Genomic DNA, 23972 nt, shown 5'->3' with positions numbered 1-23972 from the left:
GACAAGGTCTTTTCCCTGGGATGGGGGAAATCCAGAACTAGAGGGTATAGGTTTATGGTGAGAGGGGCAAGATATAAAAGGGACCTAAGGGCAACTTTGTCACACAGAATGTGGTGCATGTATAGAATGAGCTGTCATAGGAGGTGGTGGAGGCTGGTACAATTGCATCATTTAAAAGAAATCTGGAAGTGTAGAGAGAGATTTGGACCAATTGCTTGCGAATGGGACTAGATTAGCTTAGGATATCTGGTCGACAAGGACGACTTGGACTGAAGCGTTTGTTTCCGTCCGGTATATCTCTATGACTGTATGACTCTCTGAAAACTATTACAAATCTGATTCATATTCTATTCCACGTCTGAAAGGCTGTTTTGAGCAATTTATGTTTGTATATTGGATTTTCTCAGAGCAGTAGCCACATGTACTTTTATCCAAAAGAATGAAGAAAATTTTGGCTTTCCTAATGCCGAGTGGACTGTACCTGTTGATAGTCATGCCATTTTTAAAATGCAAACTGCTCCAACTACGTTTCAAAGGCTATGCAATAAAGTAATTTCGGAATTATTTATTTGTATGATGTACCTCGAAGATCTGGTGAGTTGTTAGTCATACCTGGAAGGAATATTTGGAGCATCTATGAGAATTGTTTGATCGTCTTCAGGAGTTGGGCTTTCTGATAAATGTGGTTTAAGTGCGATTTTGCAAAAAAGCCAAGTCACGTACCTGGGTCATGCCAATGGAAATAGACAGCCAGCCCAAAAGGATGTGAACAAGAAAAGATTATTGCAGAATTTCCATAGCAATCGATGAAGGTGAAAGTCCTGCAATTCCTGCAAATGAGTTTTTTTTTAATCAACAGTTCATACCGAAGTTCAGCAATATGTTTGCTGCACTGTCTGACTTGTTGCAGAACTTGAAAAAAATTGAATGGTTGGACGAATTTCAGAAGGCATTTGACAATCTGGAACACTGTCCAAGTGTTAGCCTAATAATGCAAATCCTTTCAATGTGGTTGTTAGAGAAAACCTCCCGCCAAGGGACTCACGTGGCGCCAGGATACAGAAACGTAGTTTTATTCAAGCAGATCATACGGGGAGAGGGCCAGTGACCACCCCTTCAATTTGGTTATCCCCTTAATCTTTGGATCAGTTCAGACGAGAGATCAATGATGCTGAGATATTTTCCAGTAGGATACGGTATTGTATACATTATTTTGTTCCAATGGTAACATGCAACGTGGTCACTGTGCTCTCCTTAATCTATACAACTAAGCCCGTAAAACACCTAATCAATGATGGACACTTCTACGGACAGCCCCAGCTTCCCCATGGTTTTATGATTTTTAGCAGGCATTGTATTCGCCAGATATCGGGATCTTTCAATGCATCTTATTTATTTGTATTTCAAAGTTGCTGGTTATACTCCTACAGACATGTCTCAGACTTGCTTAGCTCGAAGGACTGCTCAAATTCATTTTTTCATTGTATTCATTTGATATTCCTATCAAGCTCTATTGCTGATCTTATATTTCCCACTGTCCAAACTACACATGCAAAAAAAGGTCAGTTGGTTCGTACTATCTGCTACATTATTCATAACATTAGCTCTGTTATGAAGTAAGTTATATGTAAATTGTATATCCAACCTTACAGTTAGCGTTCTTAGCTAATGATTTATGAGCAATTTATTTCATACAGTGTGAACTAGGCATTCATTTAATGATAAAGGGAAAGGCGCTTTGCTATCTGAGATGGTTAAATTTCACATTTTTATTTAAATTTTTCTACTAATGCTTTTAGTGAACATTATATTTTTATGAAAATATGCATTTACAATTGCATTTAAATCTATCTCTGTTGTTATGTGCATAATCTTTAAGCAGAACCTACTTCTTAAACTTGTGAATAATTTCGAAGAGATAACATGCAACGTGGTTACTGTGCCCTCCTTGGTCTATACTACTAACCCCGTAAAACACCTAATCTGGGTGGGTTGCGCTTCGGCGGGTGGGTGTGCATTTGTTGGGCCGAAGGGCCTGTTTCCACACTGTAAGTAATCAAATCTAATCTAATCTAATTATCTCTAATTGTTGAGAAATGTCATTATCTCGTGTACTTTCTCCTGAAATGAGATTTAGTTCCCTTGCCCTGAATAACACTTTTCACCTAATGGGACAACATATCTCCGTTAATGAGGGAGGGATACAATCACTGCCACAGTTCAATGAACTTGTTTGAAAGTCTAGACTTATACAAGCCATAATCCCATCTGTATCTGTGGTCGTGCGAGTTTACTTTTAGCTTCAATATTTTAAAAAAAGTGCAAGCTGTGTGACCTGAGACAATTCTTATTAAACTGTCTCGCACAGACCTTTTTTTGCAGCTGCTGTTTGTGCAGAACTCCCTTTTACCTTGGAATAACTTCTTTTCAAATGTACCATTATGTCAACTCATGATCTTACTTCAATGCTGTATCAGACTTTTAATTCTGTTTAATCATTTGTCACTCATTTTTTGTCCCCCAGTTAGGGGCAGTCCCAACAGGATCTATCAAAGCAAGTGGTGTAAATGTCAGTGCTGTACTCCTGCAAAACAACAACAAAATAGAGGAAGACATATTGAGCATTTTTCCAGAAAATTGAATATTCATCACAGTGACTTGAGTAAATTTTGAATTTGCAACACTTCAAAATTTTTATTGTCAGCAATATATCTAAGACAATTGTATATACTGATCATAACCCCTTAAAGTTTTAGGGAAAAATGATAAGCAAATGTCTGCTACTTCTTAAAAGTTGCTTTCATTTAATTTCAAAATTATACAGATGTCAGAATGACAGAAAGTAATTGCCGACACGTTGTGATTTTGTGAACGAAGTTGACCACTTTAAGTGGTGGGAAAAGGATAGACTGAAGTGGACTGTGGTAGAGAATGTTGTATGCTGAGGGTCAGCGCAATGTATATGTAGTCTAATGTACCAATAGTGTTAGGCTCAAAGTTTTAAAAAGTGAAGCCATCCTAGGATATTGATGGTTCATTTTTTTAAGAGGGACGTATGGTGATACTGTGGTTTTAGTAGGTGCATTTGGTCCTTTTTTTAAATGAAGAAATGTTGAGACAGACGTACCAAGAAGTCTGTTCCAAACCCAATGAAATAAACAGCTTGTGAGTCCTATTGTTTTCTTTTGAGTTGGAACAATAGAATCGTCCTGAAAGGGTGAGAAGCTTCCACGGAACCAAGCGTGTTTTTATTTAGTTTTAGCCCTCAGTTGCAGTTGTTGGGGATTTGAAATAACACGTCTCTCTTTTGCAGCGAATAGCTAAAATTTTCTTCCTACTGTTAGTTTGCTGCCACTGTGCATAAATAGTAAAGAAAGCAAGTATCTATGATTATAAACTATCTGCCAATCAGAGGGTTGCTTTGCTGGATACTCTAAAACATCTTGAATGTTGTTACATCTATACTTACTGAATCTAGTGCAGATTATTCTATCCCAACTTTGATCTCTTTTTCGGTGGCGGAGATTGTTTGGAGAAATTGGAGGCGAGCTATTCGCTGCAGATTCTAAGGCGACGATGACTGTTCAAGGGAACTCTCTTTTGGTACATGCCAACTGTCATGTATGGAGATTAGGCGATTAACCAAATTCATTGAAATTGTTTCATGATTATTAGTTTGTTTCTTTTGTAGATGGTGATTTCCTGGCACTTAGGTCATGTGAATATTGATTGTCACTTGTGAACATCAATGTTATCTGATTATTGCTACAGTTGAACATAAAACCTTTTGGTATCTCATTAATCGCTCATGATGTTGAACATTGTGAAATCTGTTAATCAATTGAATCTAAAACACACTGTTATTTTCTTCCAGCAAGTGGGAGTTGCATGGAATAGACGGTGCAGAGCTATCTCACAACAAAGAAATCAGATTCAGGATCTGCAATTCATCTACACTCTGGTAAAGGCAATTGACTACGCAACAACTAAGATTACGTTCAGTCTTCTGTTATTGAACAGACCAAACGCACACAATATATATTAAGAGGAGAGTCTCAACCCTGACATTTAATTATTTTAATGGTATATGTAAGCTGTTGTGTTCCTGATGCAATTCGATTGATTAGATTACCATGCACTATAGTTAAAATGCAGACAAAATAAAAAGAAAAAAATGACTTAACTGTAGCTCTGTAGAAATTCTTAACAATGTTCAATATATACAAATGATCTTTCCAAACCCGAATTCTCTACTACTTTGATGAATAATAGTACATGGTGTACTCCAAATCACACACAATCGGCCTTGTAACTATGATGTCAATCCTTCAGAATAAGCGTTTCAATGATCGACAACGTCTTTCACAGCTAGATGCGCTCTCTCGTGTTAACGATTGTGCCTGCTCTTTTTGCAGACACTGTTCAGAACAACAGTAAGAGCCAAAATCTTCCACAGATATTAACAAGGAAATCAGCAACCATGAATGAAATGGTGAGATTCCGTGCACCCGCAACCTCATGTTGTCAGTGAAGCGTTGGGAAGAACTGAATGAAATAATAAACATCTAACACGAGAAACCATTGATGTTTAATGCTTGAACTGATGCTAACAAAATATTTTCCTAAATTTCTTTGTCTAGCAATTATGTTTCTTTTCTTTTGGTTACATCTTTGTTCGCTTGTGTGAGTGAGGATTTTTAAAAAGTAGAAAAGTTATAGAATCAACTTGCTACATTGTGCTGTTTCTTGAAAACAGTTTGAATACTCCAAATGCTGTATGCATTCCTTGATAGTTCAAAATACCTGTTGTGCATATTCTTTGTGTATCTGTGTAGCTTGGTCTGCAGTACACACTGCCTATAATTTGTAATGACACTTCGTCAATATTAATTCCAATTATGCCATATAGACTTAGATCTTGAAAGAGACATAGGGGAAGAGATGTAGTTTTCATTTTGATGCCGCACATTAGATTTTCATAATGGCCCTCCACAATCTTAACAACAAACTGTTGGCTCTTTTGAACGTCAGACGTTTTGTAGTTAAGTTGGAACCTAATTATTTGTTTGTGTTTGTCTCACTGATTCACATGTACTACAGGTTTTACTGAACGCAAAATCCAAGTAATCAAGTCATGGCTTGGAAATTTCAATTTTTATTGATACATTTGTTTTTGTATTGTTAAGTGTTCTACGTGAGAATTAGTTTTTGTACTGCCAGCATTTCCTTATAATACGTGCCTAGTTGCATTATGAGATGAACAAAGTCGATTCCTCTTTTGAAGCTCTGTGTGATTGCCTCCGATTCCTCATCAGGATGTCATCTTTAAAGTTTCAACCACGTGGAGCTTTTCGATCTTGAACATCAATGTGACCTTCCTCTATTAGTTCACATTTCAAATATATTGCTGTTGGTCTGGAGTCAAATGTAAACCAGACCAAGTAAGGAAGATAGATCTTCTTCTCAAAAGAAGCGTTAATGAACCAGATTGAAGCTTATTTCAACATGCATTGATTACATTGTCATTACACTACAGCCTATCATGATTGGATTCGATCCCATGTCCTCAGAAAATTAGCTTCTGCTCCGGGGATCACTAGCTCAGTGACATTATCAATAAGTCACTACTTCCCACATTTAATGAAATTGCAGTCACTCTTGGATGTAAAACTGAGTTTGAAACATAATAATTCAGTGAAGGATTTATTGAAAAACAAAGGAAAGTGAATAGTCTTTATGAAAATGGTAAAATTTCAGTCACGAATTCTAGCTGTGAGCCTATTCTTCTGGTTCCATGCATACACATTTGGCATTAGTATGTATCAAACTATATTGGCACAGAATAACATTGATGGATATTTGCTTTAAATGTCGCTTAATAACGTATTTTACTTCTTTCTGAATGCGAAATAAAAACAGGAGATGTAGATGAACTTTCCATATCTTGCTTTGTTCGATGACGCAGTGTTTCGTTTCACATCAGATTGTCTGTTCCTCTGTAAATGCAAGGTCAGCATAAAGAGTCTAAGGGAGAAAACATATAATATCAAGAACCAAAGCAAATAGGAATTGCTTGTTTTCGTTGATCCTTATCCCTGACACTTGGACACTTGCCAATTAATCTGTATATCCATATATATAAAATGGCACAGGTTCCCGTGTTATAGTCGTAAATCACTGGGTCTGGGCGAGAAAATCTGCTTTCAGGTCCCATGTACACCACACATGTGTCTGAACATGGTGTTTTAAGCAAATAATAAGAAGTTCACTAATTCCTCTGAAGCAAATTTTCGAGTGACAGGGCTACAGAGCACACAAATAACGCCCTTCCGTTCATTGATTCTATGCCAGTAAAAAACAAACAATTCTAATTTTTCCAGTCTCATTTACCAACATGTGCCTCTTGGATTTGTATACCTTGGTACTGCAAGTGCACTTCTTAGCAATTAAAATGTTGTGAAGATGTGTATCTCAGCCAGACTTATAGGTGCTAAAGTATAGATTATCTCCACACTGTGTCTGATAAAAGGTAAAATCCTTCACCCAACTCTGAACTTGCTGCCTCTTATTTGAAATCTATGTTCCCCGCATTTGTTTGTCCACGAAGGGAAAATGTTTCTTCCCATCCATACTGTCTAGTCACCTCATTACCTTTGACTACATAATCATTTAACTTCTCTATATCCTTTGTTTGAAGGAAAGCAAACATTGTCTGTCAAACCTCTCTTCATAATTGAGGTAAAAATATGATTTCAGAACACGAATGATAAGTAACGAATAGTAATTGCTTTAGTCCAGGTATTCCAAATACAAAGTTTACCTGCCTCGTTCAACATATTTGATTGTGTTGAGTTAAAATGTCTATATACAAAATGGTGTCAAATTGAAAACCAAATGACTATCGTTTAATGTACTGCACCCAGCTACAGATATCTACCACTTCTCTTTATAACAGATCAAACATTGTAAGCATCCTTATCAGAATTAAACATTCTATTTTCCTTCGTTACACACAGAAACATTATTCAGATTTTTACACATTTCAGCAAAATTACAGATACAGAAAGTTCATACCAATGTTTTAAGCTATAGTTGTGGGACCAAAACTTACACAACGCTGCTGTGCGGCATTCATTGTGATTTAATTTTTTGGACGGTTCGTAGTAACAACAATCTGTCTGAAGTGTTATTTCCTAACATCTAATAAGAATACAGTCTCCCTGCACTTACCTCCTTTTGTTTGTCACGATGTCTCGAATCTGACAAGTAGTAAATCTTGGATCTATCAGCTAATGCAAAGGGAAATATCAGCATTTGTAATTTGCAGAATGAAATGCGTCTGTTATCATTTAAAAAACAGCAACAAAAAAAAATCCAACTGCAATGTGTATGATTTCTATTAAAAACACAGGGACGCCACTTCTTACCCGTGTGTTGATTTGTCCAGCTCCATCTAGAATATGTAGTTGAAACGATAAGGAGCAGAATCATTATAATAGATGTTCCACAAAGCAAGAAAAGGCAAATGTTACGTCCTGGTTCTGAAGAAGTACAAATGATAACATTAAACGTTCCATTACTTGATCTTTCACACAATGGCAGGAAGTTTAGGGAAAGCCATGAACATCATTTTGAAACAAATGAATGATTGTAACTTATTAAGTCGCCACAGGATTCCTCAACAGTATTCTTATGAGTCAAACCATCAAACCTTTTTCTGCAATTGATTTCAGTTGCCACAAGTCTTGAAGTACCCATTTGAACGGATTGGCAAAATATGATGCTCATCTGCTGAACGTGTTTGAAATTAATGTCAGTAAATGTCATTAACTTTTCATCATCAATGATTACAAATGATCAAAAATTTATTCTTGATTTTGGATTAAAAGTTATAATTCACACAACACCAGATTATGGTCCAATAATTTTATTTGAAAATACTAGCTTTCGAGGTGCTGCTTCTTCCTCAAGTGTTCGTAAGGTATAATATCATTAGATGCAATATTTATAGCCAAATGAGCACAGTGTCATGGAGAAATGATGATACATTAAACGATTTTAGATCAAGTCTTTTACCTTTTAGTATAGGTTTTTTGGTTTATACTCTTTGATAGGTAAATCCCAGAGCCTCTTTTAAATTACATTTTAATAGCGTGACACTGTGAGCTTTTGCTATAAATTCTGCCTTATGATTCCGCTCCTACACTAGTTACCTGATGAAGGAGCGGCGCTCTGAAAGCCAGTACTTCCAAATAAACCTGTTTGAATATAACCTGGTGTTGTGTGATTTTTATCATTGTCCACCCTAGTCGAACATCTGCCCCTACAAGTCTTGGATTTAATGAAATGACTCCCATTACATGAAGGTCAAAAGCTTGCATGTCTAATGAAAGTGTCTATTTCTTCACTATTTGACAAATTCTTAGGTCGATTCACTTTTGCAAGGAAGATTAAGGAAGTCAGACACCGGCAGTAATTTAAGCCAATAGAGGGGAACAGTGATTCGAACGTTTGGGTTCACAAATTAATAAATGCATTTATATTGCGATAGGAAGTGCAGATTAGTAATCACAGACTTCCAGTTGGAGAACATTCAAATTACAAAGAGCAGAAGCTGCCAAGCATCACATGACCACATATCTTAATTCACATGTTGGGTATTGGAAAAATAAATTCAGATTAAAATGTTAAATAGGTGAAAAGTAAAGAACAGTCTTCAATTAATGAATATTTGACCAGAAAACTGCTTCCTACAAAATAATGTCGGAAGGAAACTGTGGCAAAGAAAAAAAAGTGGTGTTGAAACATTGCAGAAATGCCTGGCATCGAAATAACGTTTAGAGACAGGGACTCGACAGACTCAGGTAAGAAATGGCAGCAAATATTATGCTAAACTGAATAGTGCTTGACAGAATGAAGTGCAAGATGTTAACGAAATTCGTAGGTGAAATAGAATTGGATATCTTTCTCTTCTGCTTTAATGATACATTTTTGAAATTTTGGTAATGAGATTTTTTTGCAGGAAACTTAGAAAAATACTGGATTTTTCGGTCGTTCATCAAAATTGGTCAGGTTAAGTAGTGAATGTACCTTCTCTGTATATGCTTGCGCGCATGGTAAAAGAAAATGCACTTACGACTTTTGAGGTTGATTGTTAGACGCACATACATAATTATAACTGCAATCAGTGTGCTCAGTTTGAACAATCAATACGCCACTGCAAAACTGGTGAGAATAGCTTATTTACCACCCTAAGATAGTGCAACAAGTTGACACAAAGACTAGGTCATTATTAATGAATTGAAAAGAGTAATGAGTTCGGTAAGTGTTGAGAACAGAAATCTTACTAAATACGCACAGAAAATTTATGTACATAAAATCCATGCTGTTTGTATTCACTTCGGGGCTGAAATAAAGAAGCTGTTTATATCCATGTTGAGTACAATGAAATAAAAAAATGTGTATAGTAAGGAAAGAGGTAAAAAAGGAACAGAGCTACAGTAGTTGAAATGTATTGGAATGCTGTATTGCAAATTTAATGGTAGACAACTATCAAAATAATTTAGGGAATGTTGAAAGAGAGCACATAGTATCTTGAAACATAAGGATAAAAATGAGTAATGATTATCACTACGTAATATTTGCAAAAGTGCAGGGAATATAATGCTGAAAAAGAAATTACCATTGCTGGTGGCTGTTAAATATTACGGTGAAAACAAACGTTTATTCAAAGATGTTAGAAGAAATAACAGCTGAGTTTGTGAGAAATCAAGTACACTCCTGCGTAACGAATTACAACAGCACTGGAATGAAAAAGATTGGTAATTTAACAAAAATGCTCGGACCGTGAATATAAGGAGCTGTATTCCGTGAGTATCTCGAAAGTCATTAAATTATACAAGTCCCCAGGGCCTGGTGTTATCCCAGGTTACTGAAGAAGGCAAGGGAAATGCTTGCTGAGACCTTGACAGAGATCTTGGTATCCTCTTTATCTAAAGGCGAGGTACCATAGGACAATCAAATACCCTGGATTAATCCTTCATTCAAGAAGGGAAACTAGGATAACCCAGGAAATTGTCGTCTGCTGTGCCTTCAGTCAGAGGTAGGGAAAATATTGGAGAAGATTGTTAGAAAGAGGAACTGTTGTCGATTGAAGTAAAATGAACTTATTTGGGATAGACAGAATGGCTTTATGCAGTGGACAGCCTGTCTTTAAAACTTGATATGTTTTTGTTTGAACAAGTGACAAAAGGCATTGGTGATGGTAGGATAGTGGATTTTATCCACACGGACCTTTCTAAAACAATTGAGAAGGTTCCTCCTGCTACGTTAGTCAAGAAGGTCAAATAGGATCCAATCATAGTTAGTTTGCAATTAGTCAATAAAAATAAAAGCCTTGACCACAGAAAACAGGGGGTAGCTGCGGAGGGGTGACTGGTGATGTTCTACAAGGCTCATTGCTGAATCTTCTGTTGTTTGTAGATGATTTGGATGGAAGTGTCAGTGGTTTGAGTAGTGAGGTTGTGGAAGATGCAGAAGTTGTTAAATTGTGGGTATTACGGAAGGATATATAAAAATGCAGCAGGATATGTTTCCACTGGAGGTTGGATTGAGAAATGGCAGACGGAGTTTAATACAAAGTATTGTGAGGTGATGAATTTTGAGATTTCAAATGATGGATGAAAATATACTGTAAATGGCCAGAAACCTCAGAACATTGATACATAGAAGGATCTTGGGTTTCTTGTCCATGGCTAGCTGAAAATTACATATCGAATGGATAAGATAGAAAAGAAGGCACTCGGCATCCTCGCTTCATCGTCGGGGAATTGAATACAAAAGTTGACATATCATGCTGCAACTGTATAAGACGTTTATCAGGTCACAGACATTTGAATTATTGTGTGCATTTTTGGTCTCCAAAAATACAAGAACGATGTGAAAGACTCTGGAGACTGGACAGAGCAGATTTAACAGAATTTGGCTGGATTGGAGTGCATTAGCTATAAGGAGAGGTTGCACAATCTATGATTTTATTAGAGTGTCAGTGGTTTACAGTCGATATGATAGAGTATATAAAACTATGAGGAACATAGATAGGGTAGATTGTCGAAGTCTTTTTCAAAGAGTTCAAATTTAAAAAAAAAGAGCAGTGGGCGCATAGGTTTAAGTTATGAGGTGGATTGTTAAAAGGAGATGAGTGAGGCAGGTTTTGTACACAAAATTTATTAGTTTCCTGGAACGCACTGCCAGGTGAAGTGGGAGAAGCAAATACGGCAGCAAAGTTAAAGAGACATTTAGACAGACAAATGAACAGGACAGAAACTGTTTACATGCTACATGCAGGCATATGGAAATAGTTTAGAATATCATTGTCGTCGGCACAGATATGGTGGGATGAAATGTCTGTGAAAGAATCATCAAGTCATAGAGACCCACAGCACGGAGACAGCCTCTTTGGCCTAAACTGATCCTTACTGCCTAAAACATCCATTCACGCTATTTCTTGTCATTTCCTGTTATATGATCGATGTGCATGATTGGTTTCCAAAAGAGATTCTTAAAATAAATGAGTTAGAAGATTCTGCAATATGTTACAATATCATGCATTTCTGTTTGTTGTACAATTGTATAATAATAATAAAGTGTTTTGAGTATTATTATTATACAATTGTACAACAAACAGAAATGAATAGGTTGCAAAAACAAAAAGGATGCTCAGAAGCAGAAAGATTCAGGAGCAGGTAGGTATTCTGCAGAAATCAATGTTTTGCAGTTGAAGAAAGTGCTATTACTCCCAACATTGGATTTAGATATCGATTTGTGGACAGGATGTACCCTAAATAGTGAGAAGTTGGAACATGATTGCTGCGCTGAATTCCGGTTTTCCTGCTAAAGGAAAAATGTCGTTAAATTTGAAAGGATGCAGAAAAGATTATCAGGGATGTTGCCGGGACTGGAGAGTTGAACTATAGGGAGAGGCTGAACAAGCTGCGGTTAATTTCCATGGAGCATCACAGGCTGAGAGGTGACATTATAGAAGCTTCAACGATCATGAAAAGCAGAGGTAGGGTGAATAGCTATGGTTTTTATCCCATAGTAGGGGAGTCCAAAGCTAGAGGGCTAAGATTTAAAATGAAAAGGGCAAGGTTTAAAGGGACCTGAGGGGCACCTTTTCACACAGAGGGTATTATATGTATGGAATGAGTTTTTATAGGATGTGGTGGAGGCTGACAACGTTTACGAATATTTTAAAGGCGTCTGGATGGGTACACGAATCAGAAGGGTTTAGAGGGCTATCTACCAAATACCGGCAAATGGAACCAGATTAATTTAGAATATGTGGTCAGCATGGACACGTTGGGCCGAAGGCTTTGTTTCTGTGCTCTGCAACTCCTGGATAATGACTGTATGAGACATATCTCTCCCCGTGTTGAACACTCAAACTGTTCGAACAGTCACAAGAAAAATATCTCTGAACAGACAGCAGCTGTGGCTGCTATCTAAAAGACCAACATTTGAAATGTTTGTCTGTTGGAGATGTTATGAGTGACTGTGTGTACACATTGCTCCCCCTTCTCCGACGTTGTGAGGTTAATATCGATGTACAACACATCCCATCCACAACTCGGGGCAGATGAACGTCGATCCACCATAGTTAGAGAAAAAGTCACATCTGTGCACAAATTCCTTTTCTCCAGTGCAATTGGAGACGTACAGGGTATAGTTAAAAAAAAATTGAAATTATTTGGGATAACAAGTTCAACGTTTATAACTCGTGCAAACGTGTTTTTGACTAGAATTTGAAACCAGCTTTTCCTTGCTTTGGAAACTCGGGCTGTTCCAAAAGAATGAAAGGCATTTAATGCAAAATCAGAAATTGAAAATATTTTAATTGAAGACACATTCCTGTGTGTTAATGAGCACCCTCTACTATATGACGGATGCATGGAACCTTTCGCATTAAACTCATGGCACTGAATATTGCTATGTGTCCTTCTGTTTTAACACAACTATATTTACACTGCCTTTTAGAATGACTGTCCTTCGTGAAGACTTGTTTTTACATTACTCGTTCCGCTACCAGCAATCCATATCTAACTCTGCAAAATTAGTTTAATTCTCAACGAACCGCAGCAACAACCACCCTGCCACCTGACAAGCAAGTGGTTGGCTTCGCTCAGTTCAGGAAAAACTCATTGGAAGTACTTAGATGCCACTTTCCCCAGAAACGCACCCAGTGATCCACGATTCTAATGCCCTCCCAACCTTTCTAATTCTGTAGCCACTGTACTCGTTCATTCCAAATGACTATACCTTTACTTACTAATACGTGCAATTGCATTGATTGAGAAATTCCAACCTTTCAGGTCCTGCTTGAAATTAAAATCTGCAATCTAGCTACCTAAGTTCAGTTGAAGGGTCCCTGTAATTGAAATGTAGACTCTCTTTTCAGTCCACAGATGCTGCCAGAACTGTTGATTAGCTCCAGTAGTTTCTGTTATTGTTTCAGATTTCCAGCATCCGCAGTTCGCTGTTTGGTTTTAGCAGTTTTCTTATTGTTAGTTTCTCCCCAACAATTGTTAGCTTAATTGGAAGGATGGCTGATTTGCGACACAGAATGACAACGCTGAGTCATTTAAATTCCAGTATTGGTGGGTTTAGCATGAATATCCCATCTTCTGAACATCTCCCTTGGTTACGGTCTGGTGACCCTCATGCTTATCGAACAACGGCCTTCTCTGTCTATGAAGAGAATGGTCGTATTATCCTCTCGAGCTGTGGTTATTTTACCTTACGTTGTATTGTTGTTATTGCATTAGATAGCTGAAATCTCGAAACAAATCTAGCAGCTTATACGCATCCGAAATGCATAACAGAAAAGTAAGGATTAGATTTAACGTCGCAATGGAGACTCCTTGGCAGCAAAAAAAAAGAGACACATACCGAATACATTGATAGTAGGAGACATTGTATTAACAGGTGATGTGTTCTGTTATGGCAAAAATCAATCATGCTCCACGTTCGTACGTCACCCTGATTATGACGTGGATGATATAATCTCCTTAATGAGGAGAGGATATACTTGTAATAGAGAAAGTTGATGAGGCTCAAACTGGAGTCGGTCGGAATATCACACGAGGAAAGTTTGTTTACAGTGCAGGATGATGCTACTCCTTTAACAATGTTATGTTGCCCTTGCCTTTTTTCAGCGGGGTCACAGACTCCGAAAGTCTAAATTGGAGGGATTCACGGCAAATTTGTTGATAGCTAAAAAATAGTGCCTTATGCAAAAGTTTTTCAAGTTTGAAAAAACAAACACTTGTACAATGAAAGAGAGGCGACCAGTTCTCCCATCTCTGCTTCACTCTGCTTTGGTTTGGTTTTAGCACAGTAGCATTTTGAAGCTGCTGAACACAAAGAAGCAGGTCCATGCTAACAATCCCTCTGACGTCTGTCCTGTAAGACCCTGTGTTTTCTTTTGCCTCTTCTGCCAATGGGGATTTATGGGGATTTCGCAAGTATTTGGAACAGCAGCATACAGTTGGAATCATGTTTTGCTTTTTGGATAGGTTAGGTGCTTTTGGTTTTTGTTCTCTTTTGTTTGTGTTTCCTTCGGCACTCATAGAAATAAATTCTGCTTTGTTCCAACTGAGTGGTTTGAATAGCTGCATTACTCCTCCGAAATACACGTTGCACCTTATTAAAATCATTAGCAAAGTTAGGGTGTCGGTGATGTTCTTGTAATATTGTAAGACAGTCTGACCTAGTATAGAACAGCAACCCTTATCTGATATTTGTTGTATCGTTCCAAATTGTGATTAGGGTTGCTGGGCTCGAAGACAGCGAATGGTAGTTGTTAATGTCTTTTATTCCGGGTATTGAATTCGTTTGGTTTTAAATAGTCGTTGGAATTGCAATGACTCTTTCAGTTACCAAGAGTTTTCTGGGGGTGCAAGTAACCTTGAGGGTTTTACAAAAGTTGATTAAGACTAAGCTGCTGAAATTAGCAGACAACTTAGAGTTGGAGATGCCTCCTTCTGTGAGGAAAGCGGAGATGATTACAGCAACAATTTGCTACAAAATGCAATCAGAATCTTTAGAGATGGTGAAAATTCAGTTGAAATGAGGCAAGTGACAGGATTAAGATTAAATGCAGAGGAAAGAGATAAGGAACAAATTTCTTTGGCAGAACAAAACGGAAGATAGAAGAGGAAAGGAAGAAAATGAGGGAGTTTGAATTTCAGAAATTGGCATTTGAACAGAAGGTCAGTTGAAAAGGATGAAAGTGAAGGTGGAAGGCAAGCATTTTGTGGAATTCAGTGAAGATGAGCAAGACAACGGTACCCCAAGGCTTGTTGAAAAACTTTTCAAATATATTCAAGCATTGCACAAATTTGATGACAAGGAGGTGGAAAACTCTTTCAACTCATTTGAAAAGGTGGCTGAACAAATGCGTTGGTTAGTGACCATGTGTGTTTCGTTTATCCAAAAAAAAATGCAAAAATAGAGCTGGTGAGTATTCACATCATTATCAACAGAGATATCTGGGGAAGATGAGGATTAAAAAAAAACATATTAAGTGCCAGCTTGTGCCAGAAGTTTACAGATAACATTTCATGAATCTAAGAGTGACTCTGTTCAATCCAAAACTGAGTTTGAAAGGATCAAACGATCTAATTTGAGTAGGTGGACAAGGGCATTAAAAATGGAACAAACCGATGACAGTCTCAGAGAGAATTACTTTGGAGGAGTTCAAAAATTCACTTTCTGAAGTTTTCAGAACTTACATGGAAGAGCAGAGAGTTAAAACGCCAAATTCGCAGCTGAAATATGCAATGATTATGAGTTGGCTCAAAATTAAATTTTGGCTTCCAGAATCAATTTCAATCCATTAGAGATAGACATTGGGGAAAACAGAAATGCTCACGTCGAACGGGAAAGGTAGATCTCCGTGAAGAGCATAAGGATAACTGACCACATGCTAAAAATGAAACGCTTGAAGGCAAAAAAGAAGTTAAAAAGCTCCAGTATTGTCACTGCAATAAAGTAGGCCACGTGAAATCACAGTGGTGGTCGGTTAGGAAAAGCACTGGGAGGACAAATGTAGGAAAATAGGATAAGACAATGAATTTTGCTGGAGTGGTAATGGAAAGCACAGTGGAAGGTAGAAAGCTGTACCAAAACGTACAACCTGGTCGAAGGTTGATTAATGAGGAAGTGCCAGATTTTATTAAACCAGATAACTGTGAAAGTAAAGATTACTTCTATAGGCCAGGAGCAGCAGTAAAGAGTTTACCATGTTCGAAAATGAAGTATCTTCTCAATCTGTGATGCTGAAAGATGTGGAGATATGTACGTCTGAAGGACTACCGCCAGAAAAGACACTAGTAACAGAAATTCACGGTGAGACAAGATGCACTCAATGATGTAATGTCACTTTAAACTGTCCAGTGGAAAAGTCATGGTAGAAGTCCTAGACAACTCTCAGCTCCAGTTTGTCTTTGCTAATGACGCAGCTGGATCACAGGGTAGGAGTGTTGCCTACTGTGGTTAAAAAGCCAGTGGAAACTCAGGCAACTGAACTAGTGCCGAACAGATATGGGAATTTTCCTCCTTGTGTGGTATTGAGATCACAAAGTCACCAGTTGAATGTTGAAGTGGATTTAACAGAGATCCTGTTTGAAACACACCAGGACCAGATAGCTGACAAAGCGAATATTTTTAGATTAGATTACTTACAGTGTGGAAACAGGCCCTTCAGCCCAACAAGTCCACACTGACCCGCCGAAGCACAACCCACTCCCCTACATTTTACCCCTTCACCTAACGCTACGAGCAATTTAGCATGGCCAATCCACCTAACCTGCGTATTTTTAGACTGTGGGAGGAAATCGGAGCACCCAGAGGAAACCCACGCAGACACGGGGAGAATACGCAAACTCCACACAGTCAGTCGCCTGAGGCGGGAATTGAGCCCGGGCTCTGGCACTGTGAGACAACAGTGCTAACCACTGTGCCACCGTGCCACCCAGATAAGTTAACTGAGTCACAGCAGAAAGCTGAAAATTTTCAGCAATTGTATCTAAAGATGTGCACAGAAAAAATAATCCGAATGCATGCCTGCATGTTTTTATCTTAACAGTTACATCTTAATCACATATTCTGGAAGATGAGAAATGGGCAGAAGCTCATCAATTGTATTACCAGCGAGTTATGGAAAGGAGGCATTGCGAGTGGGGCATTAGCTGCCACTAGGGTGCTATTTAGGAATGAGAAAATCTCAAACTAAAATACAACGACAATTTTACTGTCCTGGACTGCACACGCATGTAATTGGATTTTTCCACGCGTGTCATAAATGTCAGGTATTTGGAAAACAAATGGCGATAATAAAACCCGCACATTTATAAACTATTCCTGCATTGAGGAAGACTCTTTCACAAGACTGTAATTGATTGCATAAAACTCTCACCTCAAACAAAAAGTGTGAATCAGTATTTGTTAACATCAATGGATGTGCCTACTAGACTTCCAGAGGCCATTCCATTATGCAATTTCACAGCTAAAAGATTTGTAGAGGAGTTACTGAATTTTCTCACTCGATACGGATATCCCACAGAGATATAATTATATTAAAGGTCAAACTTTACATCAAAATTATTCAACGAATTTAAGAACAACTGAGGAATAAAACAATTCAAATCTACTGGGTACCATCCAGAACCGCATGGAGCGCTAGAAATGTGGCATAAAACATTAAACAGTGAGGGATTATACTCAAGCCTATCAAATGATTGGGATAAGGGAATCCCACTATTTGCAATCAAATGAATCGACCAAATTCAGTCCAGTTGAGTTAGTTTTTGGGCATGAAGTGACAGGAAAACTGAAATTGAAAAGGAGAAATTGGTAATTCGGAATTCAGAGACCACACATTAGACTATGTGTCAAACTTTCATGAATGATTAAATAGAGCGGGGGAGTTTTCCAGACAATTTTTAAAGGTACAACAGAATACAATGAGACGGGATGCAGACAAGAAATGAGAAATTCACAACTATGCGATCGGCAGTCGTATTATGTTACTTCCAGTGATAGGTGAACCTTTAAAAGCAAGGTTTCGTCGACTTCATCAAGTCAAAAGGAAATTGATTGAGGTGAACTATTTGATGGTGACTCCAGACAGAAAAAAAATCTCACAGTGTGTGATGTGACTATGCCCTCAAAGTATTTTGACAGGGAGGTAAAGCGAAATGAGACTGTGTTATCATTCACAAGACAGAGTTAAGAACCAAGTTAAGAGGACTCTGAATTGGGCATTCCTGATATTAAATTGGCAAGTGAGGAGGTTGTCAAAAATTGGGATAAATTATTGAGTTATCTTCCCGAGAAAAATCGAAATGTTCTGAAAGAGTTATTTACCCTATGGTGCCGTATATATGGATGACCTGGTGATTTTTGGTCATTCATGGAAGGAAAATTTGAAACATTTATCAGACTTGTTTGATTGACTTCGAGAGGCAGGCTTAGTGATAAAACTGGGTAAAATTGAATTTGCTAAAACCCAAGTAACCTTCCTGGGCCATGTTATTGGACATAGACAAATGGCCCCACGGAATTCAAAAACAAAGGTGACTGGGGAGTTTTCATTGCCATTAGCAAAAAAGAAAACAATCCTACAGTTCCTGGGTTTTAGTGAGTTTTGTCGAAAATTTGCGCAGAATTTTAGCAGTGCGGCCTCTCCATTCACTGAATTGCTAAAAAAAAGCAAGAAGTTTCAGTGGACAGCAGACTGTCAGAAGGCCTTTGACAGCCTGAAAGCTGCGTTAACTACTGCCCCAGAATTAGCCACATCTAATTACGCTCTAATTCAAGTTGGCTATCGATGCAAGTACAGTGGGCGTCGTTGCTGTGCTCTCACAGGAAGACAAGAAGATATAAAGACCTGTCGGGTATTTCTCCAGGAAGTTGAACATTTTTCAGCAGAAATAGTCGACAGTTGAGATGGAGGCTTTGAGCTTGGTGTCAGCATTACAACATTTCAATATTTTTGTTACTAGTAACGTATGTGGGACAATCATGTACACTGACCATAACCAATTGAAGTTTTTGGAGAAATTTAAGGTCATAAATGCCAGACATTTTAAATGGAGCTTCTTGTTACAGCCATTCAATTTGAAAATTGTGCATGTGGGAAGAGGAGAAAGCGTGATTGCTGACGAAATGTCGAGACTTTAATGAGAAACAGAGTTTTTCAGTGGGAGAAGTACAACAGACGGAAAAGAATGAAGTTGTGCATGTTTGCATGGTTATAGTCAATGTAATAAATATGTATGTTGTACGGTATTAACAATTTAAGGTTCAGCAGTTCTAAAACGAAGCCATCTTTGGATATTGATTGTTCTTACTTTTTTGGGGGGATTGGCGTGTATTGCAATGCTGCTTCTTTTACAAGGTTATGTTGCCTTTGTTTTTTTTTCACGGAGGTTGTAAAATACACAGATTCCAAAAAGTCTATGTTGAAAGGTTTTAGGGCCAATTCGATTATCGCTAACAGGTACTTTGTCAGGCAAAATACTTTCAAAGTTTAAAAACATCTTGTACAATGAAAAGGGAGTGACCAGTTCTCCCAACTCTGCTTAACTCTGAATTGGTTTGGTTTTATCACAGCAGTGATTTGAAGCTGCTCGATCCAAGGAAGCAGATCCATGCTGACCCTTTCTCTCATTTCTCTCCTGTAAGACTCTGTGTTTGATTTTAAATTTGTACCAAGGGGTATTCCTCGGGATTCTTGTAAGTATTTGGAACAGCAGCATTAAATTGTGATAATCTGTTGGGTTTTCGGACATGTTAAGTTATTCTGCATTCTGTTCTTTTTTATTTGTGTTTCATTCAGCAGATTTGTAAAAAAATTCTGTTTTCTTTAAGAAATAATGTGGTTTGATCATCTGCATCACTCCTGAAAAATCCACACTACACTTAAGTAAAACCACTTGAAAAGTTAGGGTCTGGGCCAAACTTCTTGAAATGTTTTGAGGTTGTCTGACCTCGTCCATGACAAATGGAACTGGATTGAATAAGTTCAGAAGAATGACTGATCTAAAATAAAGATCGGAGAGTCTAAGAGCCTTAGGCAGAGTATACGAAGTAAAAGTGTTTCCCCTGTTTATTTACACCTACAACAGGGCTCAAAGTCTGAGTATAGGGTATAGGATATTAAGATAGAGATTATGAAGCAGTTCTTCCTGGACTTTAACAATCAACTAGTTAAATACTCTACCAGGGATGAGTCTGAACGTTGGATCACAAAGAATACGTTTTACCGATGTATTCTTTTAAATATTCAAGCCAGCAAGAAGTACAGAGAGGATGTGGGAAAGTGGTGAAGAGATAGATGATTAGCCTTTATCTTACTTGGTCATAGAACAGACATATCTGACCCAGAAGCGTTAGGTTTTTATATTGGATATCAGACCATAACTGAGAAATGATCGAATGTTATGTAAAAGAATAACACCATCACATCGACTACCCATGGTCTTAAGCCAAAAATGAATTGGCGACTGTTCCAGTTAGTAAAAGACTAAAATGATCAGACTTCAATTACACTACATGAATTGTGCATGCCAAACATTACTTTTGTCCATCTTAGGGGATAATGCCAACATTAATCTATGAACAACTGGCACTATTGAAACATTCCACATGTGACATAGAACGAGAAGACATTTGCAGACAGGAAAGTGAAAGGCAATGATTAGGAATGGGGCCAAATGAAAATGCCAGAATTTAGCTTGGAATTGGTTAATTAGATGACAATGTGGCAAACAAATGGATGATGATGCTGTCTTTTCCTGCATTCCTCGGGCTTGTTTAGATTAAGAGTTGTACATTCTCTCCCTGCGTTTGCTTGATTAAATTATCAACCTTGTTATTGATTGTAACCACAGCATTGCAATTATCACTTTACATATTTATATTAAGAATGAAAATTAAATCAAAAGAATGTCATGACACCGGGTTACAGTCCAACACGTTTATTTGGGGTAGGGATTTACATATTAATAAATCTAAACCTGCACCTTCAATCGAATTGATTAAAGACTTAATAGCCATCTATGTATGGACAATACATTCACATAAGTTATATGATCTTTTGATCTTTTAATATAAATTCTGTGTCCAATTAATTGTCTTTCATTAGCCGCCTGATGAAAGAGCGGGGGGCGGGGCCTGGGGGGGGGGTGGGGGGGAGCGGGAGGAGGGGGGTGGTGGCTCCGAAAGCTTGCAGTATCAAGTAAACCTCTTGAACACTAATCCGGTGTCGTCGGATGTTTGACCCTGTCCACCCTAGTCCAACAACATTCCCTCACGTAATGGATATAAATGAACTGGTGAATGTTGAAAATGTCTTGCTAAGTGGAATCGGGCATGTAATATTTTGCAATTGTCTGACTGGGACTTTTGTTTTCTTTCCGGAATTGAAAACAGTTTTGTGATTTTGGCAGAGGTCTTCAGATTATTTATGAACTATTATTTAATAGGAACTAATAAGGAAAGATCTTTCCACGTTTAAATCTGCCCAAACCTCGACTCCAATGCATGTACATCAGTTACAAAAGGTAACCAATAAGGATCTTTTCGGATAATTTTCTTTACTCAGGTGGAGCTTAAAATGTACACGTCTCTAGAACAGCATTAGTTAGTGGAACAAGCACTGAATCACCAAAAAGTAACACCAATGGATAAAAAGAAAAGTAAGGGAAAAATAGCCATTGATTGTGAAGATAATTGCGAAATATTTGTCAGAGGTTTTCACAGAGCAGGACGGCAGAATTGATCTGTTCGTTGCAATCCATTGTTTCAGAATTTTGGACCCGTTGGAATAGACAAAGCCACAGAGATGAAGGGTGAAAAAACGCCATGAGCAGGATTTTTAATTTAATCTTTGAAAGTATGAAAAGAATCTTGCCTTCAACTGTGCACGTATGTCCTAGCTGCACAGATGAATGCAACCATTCAGAAAGAAAGATAAACGCTACAGAAAGGCAAGAAAGTAAATGAAATGATAATTGGTCATTAACATTGAAAGAAAGCGATTTTTGATATACAAGCAGCTGTTACTAACATTCAAATATCTCATCGGAATTAAATATAAAATAAACTGATAACATAAGTTGTTACCTGTCCGATGTGAGTAATTTTCACTGATAAGATTTACAGCTGAGTTGATTTGAATTGAGCAAGTACATTCAAACCAATTGCTGTGCTTGTTTGCTTTGAATCTGATTTGACTGCTGACACTGTAAACCCCGTCAAGAATTATTACTTCGGTATCAAGCCATTCCTCGTTATTCTGTGATGAAACATTCCAGCGAATGGTGAGATAATCAGTGGGCACGCTGCTCACGAAGCACATCAATCTGATAACTTGCCGTGAATGAATTTCATCTGATGGCGAATGCAAGAGTGTTATGGTTGGCGAACCTGCAGAGAATTATATGTAAGATATACGTAAAATCACTATAAATATATGTGTATTTACAGTAAACTGATATAAGACAAGTTTCATTCTTACCTAAAATAAATAATTCAGATCCATTACCAAATATGAATGGTGTTCCACTAAATGTCTTAGCAGCACAGTAGTAAATGCCTGAATCATTTCTTTGAATATCATCAATTACAAGAGTATAAGTAGTCTCTTCTTCATTAATCTCTCCCGAAAATCTTCCAGTTTTACGGATAAGTTTTATCACGGTGAAAACGAGTTGTATATGTTTTCCTTGCTGATATTTATACCAGTGAACAGCTCCAGCTGTGAGCCATCCGGTGTGGCAATGCATCTTACATGTACTTCCAACTGAGGCGGTTTGAATGATTGGAGTCTGTGGGTACACTGCCTGAGAGACAATAACTGAAAAACATGATATGTCACGTGAATTTCTTGTGAAATAGGAAATTATGAACCATTATAGATCAAAATCTTCCTGACAATTAAGACTGTCTTCAGCGTTGTTTATCTTGTATACGTGGAAACGTGGTTGTCCCCTTTTCACACCACAAGATTCCACAAATAAAAGGACGATGAAAGAATCAGCTAATCTCGTTTTGTGATATTACTGAAAGATGTATATTGTCTTTAGACGGTGTAGTGCTTTCAAACGTGCCCGACATATTAGAACATTTGACCTAATTGTAACAGATTAACAACAGTCAAGTTTTAACACAATATTAGTATTAAGCAGTGACAGTCAGAACTTGCCGCATGAATTTTTTTCCGTGATTTTAAACCACAAATAAGCCATAAATATATAGAATATAATCTTACCTGGCAATAGATGGAAAAGTTCAAGCAGAGTAAAGAGGATCATTGTCTGGACCAACTTATTGCTTTAAATTTCTCACTGGCGTTCCGTTTTTCTGCTTTATTCTTCACTCGATCTAGAGCAGAACATTCACGTAAGACACAGATGAGAAAGTGTTACGTTCTTAAAAAAAATGGTCGTATGGAAAATGAGCCATGATGTAAATGACAATTGTGGTTTTCCTGTTTACGCAGTAACTGCTCACATAGAATTGTGCCTTAAAGTAACATTAAAGTTTAATTTGATAACGCATTAGAAAAGGTGTGTTGTCCAGAATAATAAAATAAAATTTACAAATTAATGACATCAATGTTTGTGCTATTTTGAATGCTGCTTTCACATTAGCCTTGACCTCAATGAATCATTTAAGAAATACGTAATTGAAACAGTTTTAATGACGATGAATGATAGAGTACAAGTTCATTTACTCTTCCAGTAATATGTGAATTGCTTCTTCCAGTTTGCTTTTCTGAGTTAGCTCTCGTGGAGAAGCCATCAGAACTCCTATTATGCATCATATCAGAACACCAATTTTAGGATGTTTCCACTGTCTGAACTGGAAGAGTTGTCTGAGAGATTAAGATAAGATACAGTCACATC

At 37.6% G+C, this 23972-nt stretch overlaps 1 protein-coding gene across 2 annotated transcripts; it reads right to left on the bottom strand.

Annotated features, from left to right (window-relative positions):
• Window positions 1-5692: 5692 nt before the first annotated feature.
• Window positions 5693-23508, bottom strand: LOC122552146 (M1-specific T cell receptor beta chain-like). 2 transcript variants are annotated; one of them, XM_043694644.2, is made up of 6 exons: window positions 23336-23508; window positions 22583-22921; window positions 22189-22455; window positions 7428-7541; window positions 7231-7289; window positions 5693-6024 (listed from the first exon to the last, which is right to left on the bottom strand). In XM_043694644.2, exons 1-6 carry the CDS (start codon window positions 23376-23378, stop codon window positions 5980-5982), a joined length of 867 nt encoding a protein of 288 aa, XP_043550579.2. In that variant the 5' UTR covers window positions 23379-23508; the 3' UTR covers window positions 5693-5979. The 2 variants fall into 2 exon arrangements, with proteins under 2 accessions (XP_043550579.2, XP_043550578.2); XM_043694643.2 differs by having other exon boundaries at window positions 22189-22491; window positions 23336-23503.
• Between the last annotated feature and the right edge of the window lie 464 nt (window positions 23509-23972).

Source organism: Chiloscyllium plagiosum, unplaced genomic scaffold, assembly GCF_037043375.1.
Source record: "Chiloscyllium plagiosum isolate Xiang-an unplaced genomic scaffold, Cpla_swu_hap1 HiC_scaffold_50, whole genome shotgun sequence".
NCBI lineage: Eukaryota > Metazoa > Chordata > Chondrichthyes > Orectolobiformes > Hemiscylliidae > Chiloscyllium > Chiloscyllium plagiosum.
This window is presented reverse-complemented; position numbering and strand designations above follow the sequence as displayed.